This window comes from Psammomys obesus, unplaced genomic scaffold, assembly GCF_907164565.1.
Source record: "Psammomys obesus unplaced genomic scaffold, mPsaObe1.curated_primary_1811, whole genome shotgun sequence".
Taxonomy (NCBI): domain Eukaryota; kingdom Metazoa; phylum Chordata; class Mammalia; order Rodentia; family Muridae; genus Psammomys; species Psammomys obesus.
The window spans coordinates 6,312,026-6,332,574 of record NW_026596463.1 but is presented as its reverse complement, the minus strand read 5'-3'; the positions used below and the strand labels follow the sequence as shown (position 1 = coordinate 6,332,574).

General features: G+C 43.7%; 1 protein-coding gene across 5 annotated transcripts in view; it reads left to right on the top strand.

Annotated features, from left to right (window-relative positions):
* Positions 1-14,373, top strand: part of Naip (NLR family apoptosis inhibitory protein) — a 57,365-nt gene extending 42,992 nt beyond the window's left edge. For all 5 annotated transcript variants that reach the window (XM_055598381.1, XM_055598380.1, XM_055598383.1 and 2 more), the window contains 5 exons: positions 1,188-1,355; positions 2,535-2,687; positions 2,997-3,083; positions 8,266-8,430; positions 13,159-14,373. In XM_055598381.1, the coding sequence (XP_055454356.1) occupies positions 1,188-1,355; positions 2,535-2,687; positions 2,997-3,083; positions 8,266-8,430; positions 13,159-13,523 (938 nt within the window). In that variant the 3' untranslated portion in view covers positions 13,524-14,373. The remainder of the gene's footprint in view (positions 1-1,187; positions 1,356-2,534; positions 2,688-2,996; positions 3,084-8,265; positions 8,431-13,158) is intronic.
* Positions 14,374-20,549: the final 6,176 nt, after the last annotated feature.

Sequence of the window (20,549 nt, the reverse complement as noted above, 5' to 3'; positions counted from 1 at the left end):
CCCTGGGACTTACCATACAACACAGGCTAGCCTTAGAGCTATGGTAACCCCCTTTTTTCAGTCTCCCAGCCACTGAGGTCACATCTGTGAGCCACCACACTTTCTTCGTGTTTAACCTGCTGAGGAAATTCCCCACTGTGTTTCATGGTGGCTTCTTCATTATACTTTTCCACCTACAAGTTGCAAATCTCATTTAGTCTCATTTTCCCTTTGATTTGCTTCATCGTAAATATATTCTAGTAAGTCAGCAGTCTGTCCTATGGCTAGGATTCACATTCTCCCAGTGACTGAATGAGACTGAGCATATTCTCAACTGCTCATAATATTTTTGAGAAACATATATTCAAATTCTATGTAATTTCAAAGATTTGATGAGGCATGGTGGATTGTACTTTTAATCTTGACACTTGTGGGAGGATTGCCATGGATCTAAGGCCAGCCTGACTGACCTGGGCAATAGAGTGAGATCCTTTCTCAAATGAAACAAAATTGGTCTGCTGTAGGAGTTCTTTGTGCATTGTAGATATTAAACCCTTATGTTACAGGGAAGGCATCTCACTGGCAGAGCATTTGCCTACAAGGCCCTGGGTTCCATCCACAGCATGACAAAAATAAATCTATCAAAACCTTCATCAGACAACACTGTTTGAAAAACTTTTTCTCCCATTTTGTAGATTGTCACTTCACCTCTTTATTCTGATGCATGAATAATTGCTAATTTTGATAAGGTTTGATTTATACTTTTTATTTTTTGCTACTGCCTTTTATAGCATATTTAAGGATCCATGGTGAAGCCCACGGCTGTGAAAATTACCTGTTTTCTTCTAAGAGTTCTAGTGTTAGTTGTTATAGTTGTCATTAATTCACTTTGAGTTAGCTTTCATGAATTGGAAGTTAGAGTCCAACTACACCCTTTTCGCATGTGCAAAGTCAGACGTTCCCATGCTGTTGGTTGGAGAGAAGCTTTATTTATTTCATAAGTTTAGAGATCAGTACGGGGCTTTCCCTGTAGTTTATGATCAGCAGATACTGTAGCTGACAATATCTTCATGGCTGTGCTTCCTACACAGATGTTAGGAAGTCTGAGAAATTTCATCCTGAAAGCATGAAAATGGCTAAAGATGACAGCACAGCTTACAACCTCCACTGGGGACCTTGAGTGATGGGAACTATGTGCTGCTTTCCAGATCGACTCTTTGCAAACTTGGACAAGTTCCCGGGCCTGAAAGAACTGTCTGTGAGACTCCATGGCAAAGCAGATGTGCTTTCAGTCCTTCCTGGAGAGTTCCCAAACCCCCACCACATGGAGAAGTTATCCATCCAAACGTCCACAGAGTCTGACCTCTCCAGACTAGGTAAGGATGGTGCTTGGATCTCCAGCTCGTGTCTCAGCTGGAAAAGCTACTTGGCTAGTAATTGTTAGAACCATCATTAGTTAAACCTTCCCTGGGCTTGACAGCGTGAACTGTTCCCACATGGGAAGGTGTGGGAACAGCATCTTCCTCCTTTAGAGGGCAGAGATTTATTTGTTCCCGACTCTTTAACATGTGGGGACTGTTCTCAGCCCTTCACAACCGCTGACCCAGTCTTCACAGCCCCTGTGTGAGAGAAGGTATGATGATTATTGCTGATTGTCAGCTGGGAAATGAGGTCAGTGATGGCTCAGGGCTAAGGAAATGTGTCTCCAAACAGAAGGTTTGACTGCATAGCCTGAGCTTTACACTCCTAACACTTACTCTCCTGTTGGTAGGACCCTGCTGTTTGAGGTTGCAGTCTTCCTAGTCCAGATAGCCATTCTGAGTTTGGCACTAGATGAAGGACTTCCTCTTCCCAGCAGGGCCTCCTAGTCTCTGCCTGACCTCATCTGGAAAGTATCTTTAGGCATAGATGCCTCTAACCATATCTGATATATGGCTGTTGGCATAGTTGCCTGCTAGCTCTCCCCTCCCTGTGCCTATATGATAATTAGGTACTGTGTTCTCGTTCTTATGATAGGAGCATCCTGTTTAATGCAAATCAAGAATCCTTGAAGTGCCAATTATTTACACGTATCCTGAGAGCCCTCACCCACTCCCCAAGGAGTATAAAATTGTTCTCTTGAATTAAAATTGAACTGTCTCCCTGAAGTAGTTCCCAGAGGGCATTTTCCATCATACTAGCGGGCTTCAAAGGCCGGCATCTCACCTTTTCCTCCTCCTGCTTTCATTGGCTTGTGGCCAACAGTTCCCCAGGGAGGAGAACCACTGCTGGCGCCTAACATGGGGCGTAACCCCAGCAACAGAGTTCATATGTCGCTGGAAAACTTTCATTCAGTTCCTTATAAAAAGCTATTCTTTCATATGACTGTGTCAATTAGACACAACATGAGCCCAACAAATGTAGTCTGAGCTCTAGATACTTGCCACTGAGTCACTACATTATGAATGTTGTGTCACTGCCTGTTTAATCACTGTGGCTAGAACTGATAGATTGAGGGTCCAATTCTGATAGAAACATTCAGCCTCTAATTTCTGAGAATCTTTCATATTTTACAGTTAAATTGATTCAGAACTCTCCAAATCTTCATGTCTTCCATCTGAAATGTAATTTCCTGTTGAATTGTGAGTCTCTCATGGCTGCGCTTGCTTCCTGCAAGAAACTCAGAGAGATTGAGTTTTCTGGACGATGCTTTGAAACCACGTCATTTGGTAAGACCTGGACAACGTTGACTTCAGATGCTCCTGAGCACAGTCTTTCAATACTCCAGGATTAAAATGCAATGGTGTCGTGGGAACTGTGACCACGCCTGATCTTCAGTGAGGCTTTCACAGCAGTGAAGTGCATCTGTCTACAATTTAAACCTTTCATTTTCAGAGCAGTGTCTTCCACTTAGTCATAGTAATTCTGAATAGCATATCACCTTTCATCACTTTTTAAATACTCCTTATCTCAACAGTACTGCTCTGAGTCATAGGTAATGTGTTTGACCCAACTAAATTTTATTTTTCCTTTCATAGTCAACATATTGCCAAATTTTGTTTCTCTGAAGACATTAGATCTTAATTGCCAAAAATTTCCAGATAAGAAAACATCAGAAAAGTTTGGTAAGTTTATAGAAGCATTTCTTGATTTATTATTTTCCCCCCCTCTTCCTCCTCCTGCAGGGAGCTCACAACAAAGCAAGGTGTGTACAATTGTCCCTTTACTTCCATGACAGTTAGGTCCAGGAGCTCCTGCTGCTGTAAACACTAGAACGTCCTCTACTCTATGATATAAAATGGTGCAGTGTTTTCCCATGACCCCACACACACTCATATCCTTTAAATAACCTCTCCATTGCTTACAGTGCCTAATGCCATGTAAAAAAAAAAAAAATGTTACATTCTGTTGTTCTTTTTTTAATTTTTATTTTATTTTTAATTACACTTTATTTACTTTGTATCCCGCCTCTAGTTCCCTCCCTCCTCCCCTCCCAATTCCTCCCTTCCTTCCCCTTCTCCAAGCATGCCCCTCCCCAAGTTCACTGGTAGGGGAGGGTTTCTTTTTCTTCCTTCTGATCCTAGTCTGTTAGGTCTCATCAGGACTGGTTGCATTGTCTTCCTCTGTGGCCTGGTAAGGCTGCTTCCCACTCAGGGGGAGGTGATCAAAGATCAGGCCAATCAGTTCATGTCAGAAGCAGTCCCTGTTCCCATTACTATGGAACCCACTTGGACACTGAACTGCCATGGGCTACGTCTGTGCAGGGGTTCTAGGTTATGTCCATGCATGGTACTTGAAAATCTGTGTTCAAATTTTATGGTTCTGATGCTCTCCTTGTGGAGTTCCTGTCCTCTCCAGATTTTACTCTTTTCCACTTCTTTCATAAGATTCCATGCACTCTGCCCGAAGTTTGGCCATAAGTTTCAGCAGTCTGCTTTGATAGTCTGCAGGGCAGAGCCTTTCAGAGTGTGTTGTTCTTAAAGTAAGGAAGAGGGGGAAATGTCTGGATATGTTTAGCACACACTTTTAAAAAAAAAATTTGAACCTGTGGTTTGTGGAATGTGCTGATACAGAGGGTCATGCACCAGCCATGTTGGTCCTTTGGAGGACACCATGGTGATACTCAGTCTCACCGCCAGGTACTATTGCTCTCATGCATCCTCATGCTTAAACTCATTAAATGCAATACTCTCAGACTCACTGACACCTTAGGATAGAAGCTGGTCATGGTGGCACTGTGCACCTCTATTGTTGGACACCCATTCTAGATGTGCTCTACCTGTTCTGTTTCAAAGGTTTCAGAATCTACACAAAAACTTCTATTTATGTTAAGAAAACTAATCTGTGATAAACCATATTGAACACAATGATAAGTATAGAGAGTTTATATACTTTTTTTTTTTTTTACTTAAAAAAATGTTAGAAGGCCAGGTGGTGGTGATGCATCCCTTTAATTCCACCACTTGGGAGGCAGAGGCACATGGATTTCTGAGTTAGAGGCCAACTATTCTACAGAGTGAGTTCCAGGATAGCCAGAGCTACATAGGAAAACCCTGTCTTGAAAAACAAACAAACAAAAGAAAGTTTAGAAAAATAATATGGTTTCACGGGCAACACTAATGGGGAAAATGGAGACAATGGTGATACGGGGTGCAGAGCTCTGTCTTCACAGTGCTTCCCAGACTTTTGTAGGAGAGGTGACCCCCCCCTTCCTTTTCCCTTCTGCAGAGGCAGCTGCTGCATGTGTTTGCTTTGGCCTTGAAGGTGCTGGTAAAGCAGCAGGGACAACATCAGGCACTCTGAAGGCTACTGTCATGTGCCTCAGGTTGACTATGTAAAACTCACACTGTGAGCATCAAGTTTCCCCACTGCTGGAAAAGAAAATTACAAAAAAAGCAGAATGCTGGTCAGTCTAAGGAAGCAACGCTTTGAATTCCTGTTCCTAGCTTGTTAATGAAGCCTTAAGGAAGTGGATTATATTTCCTTTTGTAAAGATGAGTGCGCACACAAACAGTCACAAAGTGAATTTCAGGATTTCCCTCACAGAGGTCAGCCAAAATTATAGCTTTTTCAGGAAAAAGGCCGGAGATGGCTCAGCAAATTAAAGGCCTGGCACCAGGGCTGATGACCTGAGTTGGATCTCTGGGGCCCATATGATGGAAAGGAAAAGAGCCTACTTCCAAAAGCTGTCCTCTAATCTCTAAACCCCTAAACCCGTACTATGCTACATGTATGCCAAAGTACATGCACATATGCACTCTCAAGTATGTACACACACACACACACACACACACACACACACACACACACACACGCACACTAAATACACATAGGTCCATGCTGGAGTGCAGTGCCAGCGGGTTCAGAACCTGAAGGAGGAAGTGTGGAGTCAGTGAATGAAGACTTGAATCAAGGGATGCAGTTCACACACTGAGACACTGAGACAGCTCAGGCCACCCTTACTTATACACCCATTTTTTAACAGCTGAAAGGTTTTACATTCATTTTCTCGTGCACAGTCTGTTTTAAGACCTTCCTATATGCAGCAATAACATGCACACTGTACTTTTCCCTTCCTTCTCCTCCGCAATCTCCACGGTTTCCTGCCAACCCATGAACTGTGTCAAGAAAGAGGAAACAGCTTCAGCAAGCAGTTATTATTTAACCCAACACACTGGTACTTAACCAAGTGACCATGGTTGGCAGCAATTGTGGTTGCAGTAGAAAGAGATGATAGATTACATACACAGGAAATTCTGATTTAATTATTGGCAACTGGCGTCTTCTCATACCCTAATCAGGATATTTAATTCCTTTAATACCCAGGGCTCTCTGCAAATTAGCAACCTGAATCAATTCCTCACCCTTGCTTGGCTTGCCTCTGAGTGTTCCTATTAAGTCTTGGAACTAGAGATCCATCAAGACCTTCCTAACTTTTTGGTAACCATGTAGCTATTGTTTGGAACAGGTCGGTGGGCAAATTGTTGTCAGAACCAAGTTTCTATGTGGAGAGAACATCCAGACAATAGCTGATGTACCTAGACCAGGCCCTCACATTGGCTCAACCACATCATCATTAACAAACTCCCACAATCCTCAGAGACAAACCAGAATTAATCACAGCCTGATCTGAGCCTTGCAAATGCAAGGCAAAAGTGAACCAAGCATTCCCTCGGGAAAGGCCAGGAGATTCTTCACTAATATCCCCACAGGTCCTTGTCATGTGGAGACCCAAGTCCTCAGGCCTTGTAATAAGGGGAGCCGCCAGCATCACACGCATCATTCCCAGAAGAGGCTTGGGCGCTGCCAAACGTAATTTAAGCTGCTTTTCAAATGTCAAAAAGAAAGAACCACAAATTGGAAATATGTGTGCAAACTCATGGTTTGTTATTCCATAAACACACAAGATCTATATACATATATAGACATCTGGGTCTCTACATACAGGTATCTCTCAGGACAGTCACAGAGACCAGAAAGCACTTTTCCAGTGTTCAGCTGCTCATTTCTTTTCTTTTTCTTTTTTTAATTTTGTATTAGTTTATTTACTTTACATCCCGAGGGTCGCCCTCCCTCCCCTCCTCCCAGTCCTCTCTTTCCCCTCCTTTCCCCTTCACCTTTTTTCCCCCCAGAAAAGGGGAGCCCCCTTCCCTCCTGTATTAACCTTCCCCAGCACATCAAGTCGCATCAGGTCTGCTCTTATCTTCATCCCCGGAGGCCAGGCAAGGCAGCCCTACCAGGGGGAAGTGATCCAAAAGCAGGCAATAGAGTCCATATTAAAAAGAGCACCCCCTCTATTCACCAGGTGACCCACGTGAAGACCAAGCTGCCCACTGGCTGCATGTGTGCAGGGCCCTAGGTCCACACCATGCTCCTTAGTTGATGTCTCAGTCTCTGAAAGCCCCCATGTGACTGGGTTAGTCGTCTCCGTTGGTCTCCCTATGAGGTTCCTGTTCCCTCCAGGTCCTTCCCTCTTTCCCCCAATATTTCCTCAATATTCCCAATATTCCCCAATATTTCCTAGAGTTCCGCCCCATGCTTGGCTGCAAGTCCCAGCATCTGTCTTGATCTGCTGTTGGCTGAATCCTTCCAGAGGACCGTCAAGTTAGGCTCCTAACTGAAAGCATAGCAGAGTATCATTATTAGTGTTCGGGCTAGCTTTCTACTGTGGGGTGTGCTCATTTCTTTTCTATTTTAAACAGTTTTGTTTTCTGGTCACAGAGCTAGGATAGTTTCTTGGGTAGATCTTAAGTAACCCATTTGAGAAAGAACACTTAGAACGTGGGAGTGGTTCTATGTGCACCTGATCACAGCTCCTGGGAGGATGAGACAGGAGATTATAAGTTCCAGGTCAGCCTGAGCTATAGGCTGAGACTTTGTCTTTTAAAAGCCAAAATAAATCATTTAACCCAACTAAATGAAGCTTACACCCTGTGCATACTAATGTAACTACCATAAGGGCATATTTTTTATACCCAGCTTTGCTGGTTTAAGCAGATATGACAAGAAACTTCCTGAGGTTTCATAGGTGGCCCAGTAGAGCTGCGGGCTACCCATCTTGCTGTGATTTTACAGAAACGATGGAGTGAAAAGAAGGCTCAGTTATTTGGCATGTTTGTGCCTGTGTACATGTATGCATGTTGGGGACACAGGTATGGAACCCAGGGTCTCAAGCATGCTAAGCAAGCACTGTGTCTTTGTGTCGACTGCCCAAATCTCTGGAGTTGCTTTCTAAGTACTCTTTCCTGAAAGAATCAGAGTCTGTGGATACATCGTTCATTCAAGAACCGGAACAGGAAAAGCCAAAGATGAATCTGGAATATTGGTTCATGCCAGGAAGTTTTCAAAATAGCTTCTATGGGTCCTCAGGAGTAGACTTAGTGATCATGTGATCTACAGAATATCCTGCTAAGTAAGAGTGAACTTGGGAAGGAAGGCTTTCACAGTAGTGTACCATGCTTTTAGTGTCTAGTGTGGGTCTCCTCGGTGTGAGATCACTGGGGTGATAGCAGGAGGAGGGCTGATAAAAAGGGGGTCGAATCAGAAGAGTGACCTGACGCCAGAGGAAGCTTGGCTGTGGGAGAGAAAGTGGAAATGAGGAGACAGCCAGGACTTGGGTGAAGAGACAGGTTGGGGAAGATGCAGAGAGCAGCAGGGGACAGCTGTGTGCTGACCCCTTCTCTTGCTCTTGGAGAAGACCATGATGTGTAGGACCTGTTAGCGGTGGGGCCTGAGTAGGGAACACCTGGGTCACAGCTGCTCATGGTGGAACAGCAACAGAGGATGGCTTTGTTGTGTCTTCCACAGCACTGGCTCTGGGTTCTCTCAGGAACCTGGAGGAACTGCTTCTTCCCACTGGGGACGGGATTCACCAAGTGGCCAGACTGATTGTCCAACAGTGTCTGCAGCTTCAGTGTCTCCGAGTTCTTGCCTTTCACCACACCTTGGATGACGACAGTGTGCTGGAAATTGGTGAGTGTAAAAGCCACTAACATCACTGGAGCTGCCTGCTGCAAGTGTGTACAAAAAGTGTGTGCAAACTGTCCAACCTACTTCCTCATTTCATCTGTCATGCTTCTGCTTCTCATGCCCTTTTGCAGATTTAGGTTCATCCTGGTCAGACTGGGAAGGTCATCAGCATCCTTTGGGAGCTATAGAAGCTATTCAGTCTGTGTTGGGGACTGAACCCAGTTCGTCACTCATGCGTGCTGGGCCACTGCACCACAGCCTAGTCGAGTCTTCTTTATGACACTTGGTGTTTCACAAACCTGGCAGTATACTCTATTTATTGCTTGAGTGATTACAATATGTATGGGAAGTCTGCACTATAGAGCCAGACAAGCTTCTCCAGTTTACAGTCTTGGGGATTTTGTTTTCTGAGTTCAGTTATACCAGAATTAGAACACAGACCAATGCCAGAAGCCCAGGCTCAATCCCCAAATAAAAAAAACGATTAATTGACCTCTGGCACCCTGTCTAACTTCTTTATAGCTCCAGTTTGTTTTTATATCTTCAAGCTAGGTGCACAGCACATATCAAGTTGTAAGATCTTTCTGGTAGACCAATGCTCTTTACCTGTGGTGGCACTTCATGTCTCCTGCTCACTTCTTGTGTACTAAACATAGGCATCCAGAATCATTTTTATGTCTTTTTCCTGCCCTTTAATCTATGTAACAAAATTTAAGGTGAGTCTCTTCCACAGTTAATTAATAGATGAACCTTTTAACCTATAGTTATAGATTAATAGACTTAAAAGTTAACCCCAGGAAAGAGATTACTTGGTAAAAGTGCTTGCCTGACATGTATGAAGCCCTGGCTTGGTCCCTAGCAAAAACATACAAACAGGCATAGTGGTTATAAGGGCACACATCTATGATCCCAGAACTCAAAAGGTGGAGACAAGAGGATCATCGTCATCCAGGTCATCATCCTTGGCCACATAGCAAACTAGAGGTCAGTATATGCTACAGAAAACCCTGTCTCAAGACAAACAAAAAAACTCACAATCACCAGAATAATACCTGATACAGGCCGGAGTTTGCAGAGAGGGCTCCGTCCGTAAAATGCATTCAGTCGATGCACGAAGCTCCTTTAGTGTGATACGCAGCAAGCAACCCAAAGAGGGGTGTGATGGAGCTGAGGACAGGAGAATCCGTGACACTTACTAGCCACACAATCCAGTGGAGTCTTCAGTCTCCAGGTTCAGTGAAAACTGGTCTCAGAAAGTAAGGTGTAGAGCAACTGAAAAGACATCCACCATTAACCTCTGGTCTCCACACACACCCCATATGTGCATAATACGACCCCCCCCCCACAGAGACATAGAAAATTTAAAAACCCAATCCATTAATCTTTTTATTTGCATTTAATATACTATGTTATATTATGTTACTATAGTTGAATTGTCATCTTTTTTTTTTTTAACAATGTCTGCTGATTAATAGTTCAATCTGGACTTTCTCTTTTTAGTCCTCAATGGACCTGAACTTGTGATCCTCCTGTCTCTGCCTCCTCAGAACTAAAATGACAGAGATGGTGTGTCAACCCTCTGTGTATTTTTATTTGATATTGGTTTCTTTATTTCTTTTATAGGATATGGGTGGTTTTTTCTCTGCTTTTTTGCTTCCTACATTTATTAGCTTATTAATTGCACGTATTTTCTTCAGGGTGGTTTGATAGTGTAAATGTAATTCTTATTTGTCCGATGTTATCATCTTGGAGGCTTACTGATGAATAAGCTTACCCTTTCTTGCTTTTTCTGAACTCTGGCTGGCTGGTTCAACTCAGCTGTTCTGGCTTAAACTCCTCTCCTAGATGACTGCTTTAGTCTATCTTCTCTCAGCTTCCCACTGAATTGCTGTACTTGGCCTCAAACTAACTCTGGCAATCTGTTCTAATCTTCTGGCTCCTTCTCATTCTCTGGCTTCAACTGCCTCTGTTGACCTGTACTGAACTGCATGAACTCAGGAACAAACTCAACTATACTACACTACTTCCCTTTACCAGGACCCTTTTCCTTCTGTCTGAAGGATTCTGTTGGTGTTTCTTCTACTCTGGGTTAGCTAGTCATGACTTTTCTCCCATTTTAATGATGAGGAAATGCCTTTTGCCTTCATATTTGAAAAATTTTTCTAGTGCATTCTATTTTGGAATTACTTTCACTTAGGTTTCTGGCCTCTGTACCGTTTCTTTTGTTTAGTGTCAGTTCTCATGTTATGATGTCCTTTAGGGTGAAGTGTCTTTTCCCCTACTCAGAAGCTTTTAAGATCTTTATTTTTCAGACAGAGTCTCACTATGTAGCCCAGGCTGGCCTGATCCTGCTTTGGCATCCAGTGCATCAGGAACTAGAGGCTTTGCTTTGTGGAAGTCAACATAAACTCCATTTTGTCTTCCCATCTGTTGAAGCTCTAACCCCAAAGTGACTGCATTTGGAAACAGGGGATTTGTTGTGGCCACCACACCAACTAACACAGCAGCTGTGGAGCACATGACTAGAACTGGTTACTCTCCTTGGGGTTTGTAGAACTGATGGGGAATGTAGCTTGGTAGCTTTTTGTCAGTTTTAGGGCATTTTGGTCAATACACTCTGCCCAGTTCTCCTTCACCAGTTGCTTCTGCATACAGCTGAAGAACTCGGCCTGATTTGGGGGTCAGAGAAGGTTTCTGGAAGTGAGATTACTGATAAGACTTTATAAAGATGGTGGACACACAGCTGGGAAATGAGACATTAGGGCATTTTGAATAATAAAATTACTTGTGTCCTAGAGCCGGGTCCATTTGAACAACTTTCAACAATAAGCACAAAAGTGGAGCAAGAGGCAGGAGTTAGCTCCTGAAAAAGAGAGCAGAGAGGACAGGAAAGGTACTCCTGGAGTGGGCATCATGGGTGCGTTGCAAACACTGGGTTTCATCTTGTCACTGCTCAGTACTGTTACTCTACAAACGATATTTAAAGTGGTGATTAAACCAGGTGTATTGGCATGTGCCTGAAATCCCAGCTCTCCGAAGGCATAAGGAAGGCAGATCACTCTCTGCAAATTGAAGACCAGCCTGGTCTGCTCTGTGAGTTCCAGGCCAGCCAGAGCCTCATAGTAAGAGCCTGTCTAAAAAATGAATAAATAGAATAGAATAAAATAAAGGTAATTTAGCCAGGCATGGTGGTAGTACAGCCTTAGAATTGCAGCACTCACAGGCTGAGGAGGAGAAATAAGACATCAGGTTGGGGCTGGAGAGATGACTCCGAGATTAAGAGTGATTGCTCTGTAACCATGAGAACCAGATTTAGGACTCTGGAGATTGCTGGCTTCTAGCCTAGTTGAGTAAATGCAAGGCTCAGGTATCGGGACAGGCCTCTGCCTCAAGGGAAATGATGTAATATGATAAAGACAACTGATGCCTTCTTCTGGCTTTCCCAGGCATCATACCCACCTATACAGTGTGTATATTACATGTACATACACATAAGACTTTGTCTTAAAAACAAAGAGGGAGGGTAGTAATTTATGATTGTCTCAAGAGTTTCATTTCTCTCCCCTTCAGAGGAAATCTGGGCAGCATTCACTTGGATGGCTTCTTTCTTTCTCTTTTGTTTTGTTTTGTTTTGTTTGTGTTTTCCAAGACAAGGTTTCTCTGTGTAGCCTTGGCTCTCCTGGATTCGCTTTGTAGACCAGGCTGGTCTCGAACTCACAGTGATCTGCCTGCCCCTGCCTTCCAGAGCATGGGGAATACAGGCATGTGCTGCTGGGCCCAGCTTTGTATAGCCTCGTTCATCTCTGTTTATTATAAATCAATATTTTGCCTTACTCCTTTCTCTTACGTTAGGTCTCAGACCCAGAATCTTACATTTTGAAGCAATAACCTCTGACCTTCTCCCTCTTGAGAAAAGTCCATCATTCAAAGCAATGACTGACACATTAGGGCTTCTGTCTTTAAAGTCAAGCTATAGCAAGATTCTTGGTGAAATCAAACCTAACACTTGCCCAAATTAGGGGACACAGTTGTGACAATTAAAACTGAAGCAAAAAACACTGCTAGCAAAAACCCCACTTCCAGTCATAGACTTGGGTTGAGAACTTACTTTGGCCTGCCCCAATTTCCTCCAGAGCTCTAAGGAACCAGGAAGTCATTTGGGCACACTGGAGCACAGACACAGGGAAAAGACAAGCTTTTTGGAATAGCACCTACCCTTCTCTGCAAAATGGGAGACACTGTTGTCACAATTTCTCAGTCCCTTGTACTATAACCTGTTCCTTGTGCCCCGCCTTGGCGTATGTCCTCCTTTGAGACCAGAACAGAAGTCCTCATTGCCCAGACAGCTAAAATGTTCTGTTCTCGACTTCTGGTTTCTTCTTCTGCCTTGCAGTTTGGCCAGGTGGTTCCCTATCAACTACGCAGCTGTTCAGGGCTTTCAAAGAAATATCTTTAAAACACATTTAAAGCCAAGCATTGTGGTATTTCCTTTAATCCCAGCTGCTGTCAAAAGGCAGAAGAAGGCAGATGTGAGTTCTAGACCGGTCTCAGCTAAATAAGTGAGTTCTAGGACACCCAGGGCTGTGTAGTGGGACCTGGTCTTGGAAAAAAATATGATTAGCAATTTTCATTGGTGGTGGGTGTGAGGTTACTTACAAATAACTTTGTAAGTTTACGCAAGTCTTCATAGCACTGTGTCTTCATGAATATTTTTGTCTGCTTTCTTTCCAGCCAAGGCAGCAGCCAGCAGAGGCTTCCAAAACCTTGAGAACTTAGACCTTTCAATGAATCACAAAATTACAGAGGAAGGATATAGACGCTTCTTTCAAGCCCTCAACAACCTGCCAAACTTGCAAGAGCTGAACATTTCCAGGCATATCCCAGAACGAATCCAAGTGCAGGCCACCACTGTCAAGGCTCTGAGCCAGTGTGTGATGAGACTGCCCAGACTCACCAGGCTCAGGATGCTCAGCTGGCTCCTGGATGAAGAGGACATGAAAGTGATGAACGCTATGAAGGAAAGACACCCTCAGTGCAAATGCTTGATTATTCACTGGAAATGGGTAGTGCCATTCTCTCCTGTCATTCAGAAGTGAAGGATGCAGCTGAAGGCTACTGACAGTTCTACAAACCCAATATTCGAATACATTTTACTTTAACTGACTATGGGATAATCCCAGCATTTAGGAGACTGAGACAGGGAGATCAAGAGGTTGAGTTCACCCTGGGTTACATAACTAGTCCTTACTTTAGACCTAAATCAAAATCAAACTGTTTAATAACTATTGCATATACAAGAATTGCTAGGCTGGTAACTGTTTGAAAGCCTGCATGCCTGCATTGAGCTATGATGAACAGTGCCTTGGCAGTCCTTACATAGTCATGTTTAAAGATTAGAGCTTCAGTCAAGTTCATACAGAAAACCCTCCATTTCCAAGGTCAACCAGAAGGGAGGGGCTGGGGAAAGAACACTGATCTATGTAAAAGGCACAACATGGAAGGAGTATTTGATGGAGGTTAGAAACAGTTTTAGTATTGAATCAGTCTCACACATGACGAAGCACAAGGCGACTTCACCACAGGATGCAGCTGACTTTCCAGGACATACTTAGTCTTTGCAGGGCTTTTGTGTGTACGCCAGCCTTGGTGTGGCCATGCTAGCTTGCTGTCATCTCTCATTTGACAACACGAGGGAAAATACAGGCTTAGAGATGATTTTGTTCTAGAGGCTCTGGGGAGACATTACATGTTATGATAGCTTTATAACTTTTCTGGAAATTCACTCTGTTCAGGGTATAATCTGTTCAGGTTTCAATCTTATACCCTGAATTTCTGGGTATTTTGAACTTGATTGTGATAATTATTTGTCATTTCATAACTTTCGCCTCTCTAGAGGCAGTGGACCTGGAAGAATATAACCAATAAATAAGGTAGACTAAAGTCTCATGCACTGGCCAATTTTACTCAGAGCATCAGACAATTTATACTCTGATAGACAAGAAAAAAAAAAGTACTGAGTAAAGCTCTCATGAGTTTAAGCTGTATATAACCATAAGGACAAGCTGCATTGTAGCAAAAACATTTTTCTGTGAACAGCAATTCTCAGCCTCTGGGTACTGACCCCTTGGAGGTCAAACAACCCCTTCACAGAAGTTACTCAAGACCATCAGAAAACATAAATATTTATGATTCATAACAGTAACAAAATTACAGTTATGAAGTAGCAATAAAAATGATTTTATGGTTGGGGGTCACCACAACAGGAGGAACTGTACTGAAGGGTCACAGCACTGGGAAGGTTGAGAACTGCTGGTAGAGAGGCATAGAAAGGATAGTTAAAACATGTAATAGAATAGCAGCAAACAATGCGTAATCTGATGGAAACCCACTCCTCTTCACTACATCTGGGAGGGGCACAAAAACACATTCCAAGAACAATTCCATCTTTTGAAGACACTGACGTCACAGACACTTGTTTTCTTGGAGTGTTCTCATAAGCACTCAAGAGTTCTCACACGACTCCCATCCTTAGACCATATTCCAACACATAGTGTATAGAAAAACACCTATACACCTTAAATATATACGCTTTCTATTTTTGCATTATGAAATAAGCTTGGAAAGGTTAAACATAAAAAATAATTAGCATTGGTTATCTCTGAAGACTGAGGAAGGTGGCATTCTTGATTATTATTTTTCTCCTTTTTGTATTTTTTTTTTGTTTTATAATTGCTTGTTACTTTAATACTTAAAGTAAAACTTTAGGGTTGGAGTGTAGTTCAAAAGTGCCTACAGAGTATTCTTGAGACCCTAAGCACAATCTCCAGAACTGCCAAAGAATACATAAGAACTATAAAACTTAAGTAAGCTAGGGCTGGAGGCTCAGCAGTTAGGAGCACTGGCTGATCTTCCAGAAAACTCAGGTTCAATTCTCAGCAGTCTCATGGAGGCTCCACACTGATGTACATACAGACAAAACACCCATTCACATACATAATTTTTATAATTAAATAAAGTATGTCGTCATCAAAACGACAGCACATCCTCCCTCTGGGGGATCTGATCTCTCTGCTTATCTGATATGTCAAGACTTTTGTAATCAGAAAGGTTTTACATGTTATATCAGAGTCCACTGAAGACCGAAATCATGACGCTATTACCACAGGGAAGTCTGAGGAAAGTGCGATGCAGTCGTGAGCTCTGAGGACTGGGATGAACAGAAACTGGCTTGAAAGGAGTAACTCTGACCACACTCAAGCTCTTCCCCCTCGCCGAGAAACCCTGGTGTTTAGAGCAATGCCTTGCAGGACAAAGCCATGACACCAGAGCTTGCTGGGGCCCTGGAGCTGCAGCCTGGGATCTGCTGGGCTGTATTTGGTGCAAGAGGCCTCAGAATGCGCAGCCAGCCATGTGTGCTGCCCCGGATGTCTGCGGATGGAGCCGGCACAGGAAAGACGTAGCAGGTGTTTCCTGAGGCCAGTGAGGAACCCCGTTAGTAGCTCAGCTGCTGGTAACAGGACGCTTAAGATGCGGGCTGCAAAGCAGTCACTGAATGTGCTAGTGTGAGAAAGTCCTCCCTACCGCTCCAGAACCAGCAGAAGCCCTGGCTCCCTCGGTGTCTCAGCAGCACCCTCTACTGACAACACTGCATGCAGCTTTGAGGGACCAGAGTTCAGATCAGGAAGCCTGTACTGCATGAACGCTGAATTGGGAAATAGGCAATGCCGTGGTAGCTGCTTGAACTCATTATATGTAGTAGCACAGATGGGACAACCTAGGTAAGCTGTGTACAGCAGCACACGAGTGTAGCGCAGCCACTCTGTAGGCTGAGGCAGAAGTTCCAGGCCAGCCTGGGCCATCTAGAGAGACACTGTCTCAAAACAACACTGAGGAAGTGCTAGGGATGCTGCTCTGTGGTCTGGCGTTCCTAAGGCCCATAGTACTGCAAAGTCAAAAGAAACAGGGGCTAGAAAGATGGTTCTTGCAGAGGACCCAGGCTCAATTTCCAGCACCCGCATGGCAGCTCACAGTCATCTGTAACTCCAGTTCCAGGGCATCCAATGTTCTTTTCTGGCCTCTCTGAATACCAAGCAAACACATGCACATGGTACACACACACACACACACACACACACACACACACACACAGAAAAAACACCCATACCCATAAAACAAAAACAAAAGCCTTTAAAGAAAGAGTTCTAATAAGAATTCAATGGTTCTGGTTTATTCCTCAGCACTTACAAGGAAAGAACAAAGCTACTGAAACGTGTGTTTCTGATCACATACTCCATATACCAACTCCCTGAACCCATCCAATGGGCTGCCTTTCTGAACACTGTATCTTCTTGGAACATCTGCTTTATTTTTAAGTTAATAAAAAAAAACCAGGAAATCAATTTTACATCAAAGCATAGTATACATCGAGCACAAGTGAAACAAGTAACAAGAAATAACTGTGAACTCATGAAAATAGATATTAAATATTTTATTAAGCACCAAAGAAAACAAGTCTAGAAAACAGCTTTCTCTGGAAGGGTACTTCACAAGCAGTGGTTGTTTTTATTTTCATGCTATCTACTTTATTTGGGTTCTTATACCTCTACCTTCCTTCAAACTCCCCAGCCCTAGGTAAGAGAGAAATGTTAGAGGGGAAAGAGGAGGTAGATCTCTTTAGACTTAGCTTGTTGGGGCAAGTCCAATCTCCATAGTCAGAATATCCAGCAGTCCAGCAAATGTAGCAGCAGGACAAACCAGGAGCAGCAGTGGGCAGCAGCTGCCTCCTTCTTTCTCAAAGCCCCATCCCTCTCTGGGCTTTGGCATTTATACCCTCTCAGATCCTCAGAATTAAACTATCTGCAGCTGGCAAAGATAATGCCCTTCTTAGAGCATGAGACAATCATAGTTAACAGCTGTAGACAAACTAAAGCAGCCTGGTATCCCACACCTGGGGTTAAAACAAAATCATGTTTATATAACTGAGTTTTGAAAGAAACCAAAACTTCCACTACAGTTATGTCCTCTCCCCCAAGCTTTTACCTCCCAGTCCACCACGACAGAGACCTCCACACTGATACATTCAGTGACTGCGTTGCAGTCCACATCTTACTTGTCCTGTTACTAGCAGCTGAGCTACTATTGGGGTTCCTCACTGGCCTCAGGAAGCACCTGCTCCACCTTCCCTGAGGCATCACTCCTGCTTTCCTCCTTAGAGAGCTGCAGCTCAGCCCTCTGCTGTTTCCCCTCTCTGACCACATGTGTGGCAGGGGAAGTGGGGGTCTGAGTTCTCCTGACTTTGTCTCTGTTAAGTGCACGTCCTGGACCACCTCATCCAGCTCAATGGCTTTGAGTTCCAGGTCTACACCATCTCCTCCATCTCCAGCTCTAGCCCGAGACTATAGATATACCTCCAAAAGGCATTGAAATATCACATCTCCAAAGCTAACTCCCCTTCACCAAAGTACTCTTATTGCACATTTTCATCTCTTAAAACTCCTGCTTTATTTCTCCACTTGCTTTGTGAAACCCATGAAGTTATCCTTAGCTCTCCTCTTACGCCACATATAATCTGACAAATCCTGACAATTCACTTACAAAATACTGTGGGTTCCACATGAGTAGCCCACTTCCGTGAAGTCTGTGGTGCATCTTCATCATGCAGCCAGAGGTTCCTCGTGGAGGTCAGATCATGCACTGCCTCTGACTCACTCTTCTCCACGGGGCTCACAGTTCAAGGAAAATGCTGTGGAACTGTCTACACATGACCCTTGGCCCCTGCTTATTCCCATCTCCTTAATCTCATCTTCCTTCCACTCCTTACTGGTCCTTGAATATTCCACATACATTCTTATTTTTTTTGAGACAGGGTTTCTCTGTGTAGCCCTGGCTGGCCTGGAACCTGCCCCATAGCCCAGGCTGGCCTCGAACTCACAGAGATCTGCCTGCCTCTGCCTCCCCAGTGCTGGGACTCAAGGCGTGTGCATTTTTTATACAAGGGCCTTTGCTCTTTGTTGTCTTTTCCTTTTCCTGAGATGTTCTCTCATGCCATGGGTTAGAAATGTTTTGAGTATTCCTCAAATGTTCATGTGTTAAAATGCAACCTCCCACTGTGAACTACTCGGAGTGGGGACTTGACCTACTGTGTTTGCAGCTGGAGGTATTTAGGTATTGAAGGTATTTAGGATAAAGTCATCAAGATGACACTCCAGCGGTTGGGAGCACTAGCTGCTCCTTCGGAGGACTGGGGTTCATTCCCAGTTGGTGGCTCGCAACTGTCTGTAACTCCTGTTCCAGGGAACCTGACACCCTCACACAGAAAGACATGCAGGTAAAACACTGATGCACATGAAATATAAACAAATGAAAAAATATGAAGCTCCCGCTGAATCCTGGTGGTTTTCTGAGAATCCAAATATGAACACATACACACAATATATGCACTAATCATGCCCGTTGCCTCTTGCAATATTATGCCTGATTCAAGCTCAGCACACTAGACAAAATCATCACCCCTGAAGCTCCAGAACTGTGAGCCAAAACAAATCTTTCTAACTACTCCTCAATAGGCTACTTTCCACTTTGTGAGAGGCGAGACTGCACATGTACACATGGGCATACATATGGCCATTTCCACGTGCCCTTTGTCTTTGTCACTGCCTGCATTCCTCCCTCGAGAGCTTGGGTGTGGAGTTAGGCTGACGGCCAGTACACTGGTGATCCTCCTGCCCTTACCTAACCGTTACCCGTGCTTTTACTCACCCGAGCATCTCCACTGCCTTGCTCTCTCTGCTTTACTGTATGAGATGTAATCTCACTATGTTGGCCAGGCTGGTCCCAAATGATAAATTCTACCTCAGCTTTCCAAGTAGCTGGAACTACATTACACCAACATTCAATGCATCCTTCACCAAGAGCAACTCCCAGCATTTAAACAATGTTGAGTATTTGCTGGAATGAATGACCTCAGTTCAAATAAATGTATTAGGTGCTAAAGGGAGTTAAAATTAGTGTTAATATCTAATGTCTGGTTAGGTTTAATGGAAATGTTAATAATTAAATTTAGCCTCCCAATTAACTAAGTTATGCTGAATCTATAATAGCTAGTAGTTAAGAAAGGTAATGTTCTCTTCTAAAACCTCAAGTCACAGAACATATTTTGCAAAGCTACTTACTAGGTATTGACAATTCATTAATTTAATCATGCTGACTTGACAGCTAACATGCTAGGCACAGAGGGAACTTAGTTAATTTAGTTTACCTAGCCAAGACTTAGCAAAGGATAGCATTTGCCATATTCTGTTTTTAAAGTAGTGGAGATCACATACAGTGCCTTGCACGTGTGCTCCACCAATGGGCTCCATCTTCAGCATAAAATGTTGATCATATTTAACCTCCAAAAGTAAGTAAACCAGGGAGAAGCCTTTGGGTGCTTGAACATTAATCCTTACCATAAGAATATAATGGAGGTGGTACCTGGAACGGCAAGGCCATGATGGGAAGAGAATGGCATGGGCAACTGGGTCAGGAAGTAGACATGATTAAGGAACATCATGGAGAGAGTGGGACACTAGGACAGAGAAAGGGAGGTGCAGAGAGAACAGCATGGCTTCTACAAGACAGAACTCAGTTAGGGTGTGGTAACACCTGCCTGGGAAGCCATCTTTTGGGAGGCTTGTGAATCACAAGCAAGCCAGGCTGAAAACAAGACTGTTACAATGAAGAACAGAGCTGGCAAGGTGGCTCAGCAGGTGAGGGCGCCTGTGTGGTAGTAACTAAAATGGGCTTTGGGCCACATGATGTTTATTAGCCCTATAATTATCGAGGCAGTATCATTTAACCCACTATCACAATAAGACACAGGCACCTGTCAAATTTTATAATTTCCTCACATTGGGCCAGGCAGATATTTCACCTACGCTGTCTCAATAGCCTCACCTTCCACTTCCCAGCCCCCATCAAATGCCATCTGCTTAACCATTCCTATCTGAGCTACCTTCCACCCATAATCTTATAAATACTTGGCTTATATTTTTGATCTTGGTGTTTTCTCCATCTGACCATCCTTGGAGTCCTTCCTCCTGGCCAACGTGGTTCCTTCTCCACCCTAACCCATACTGGTATCC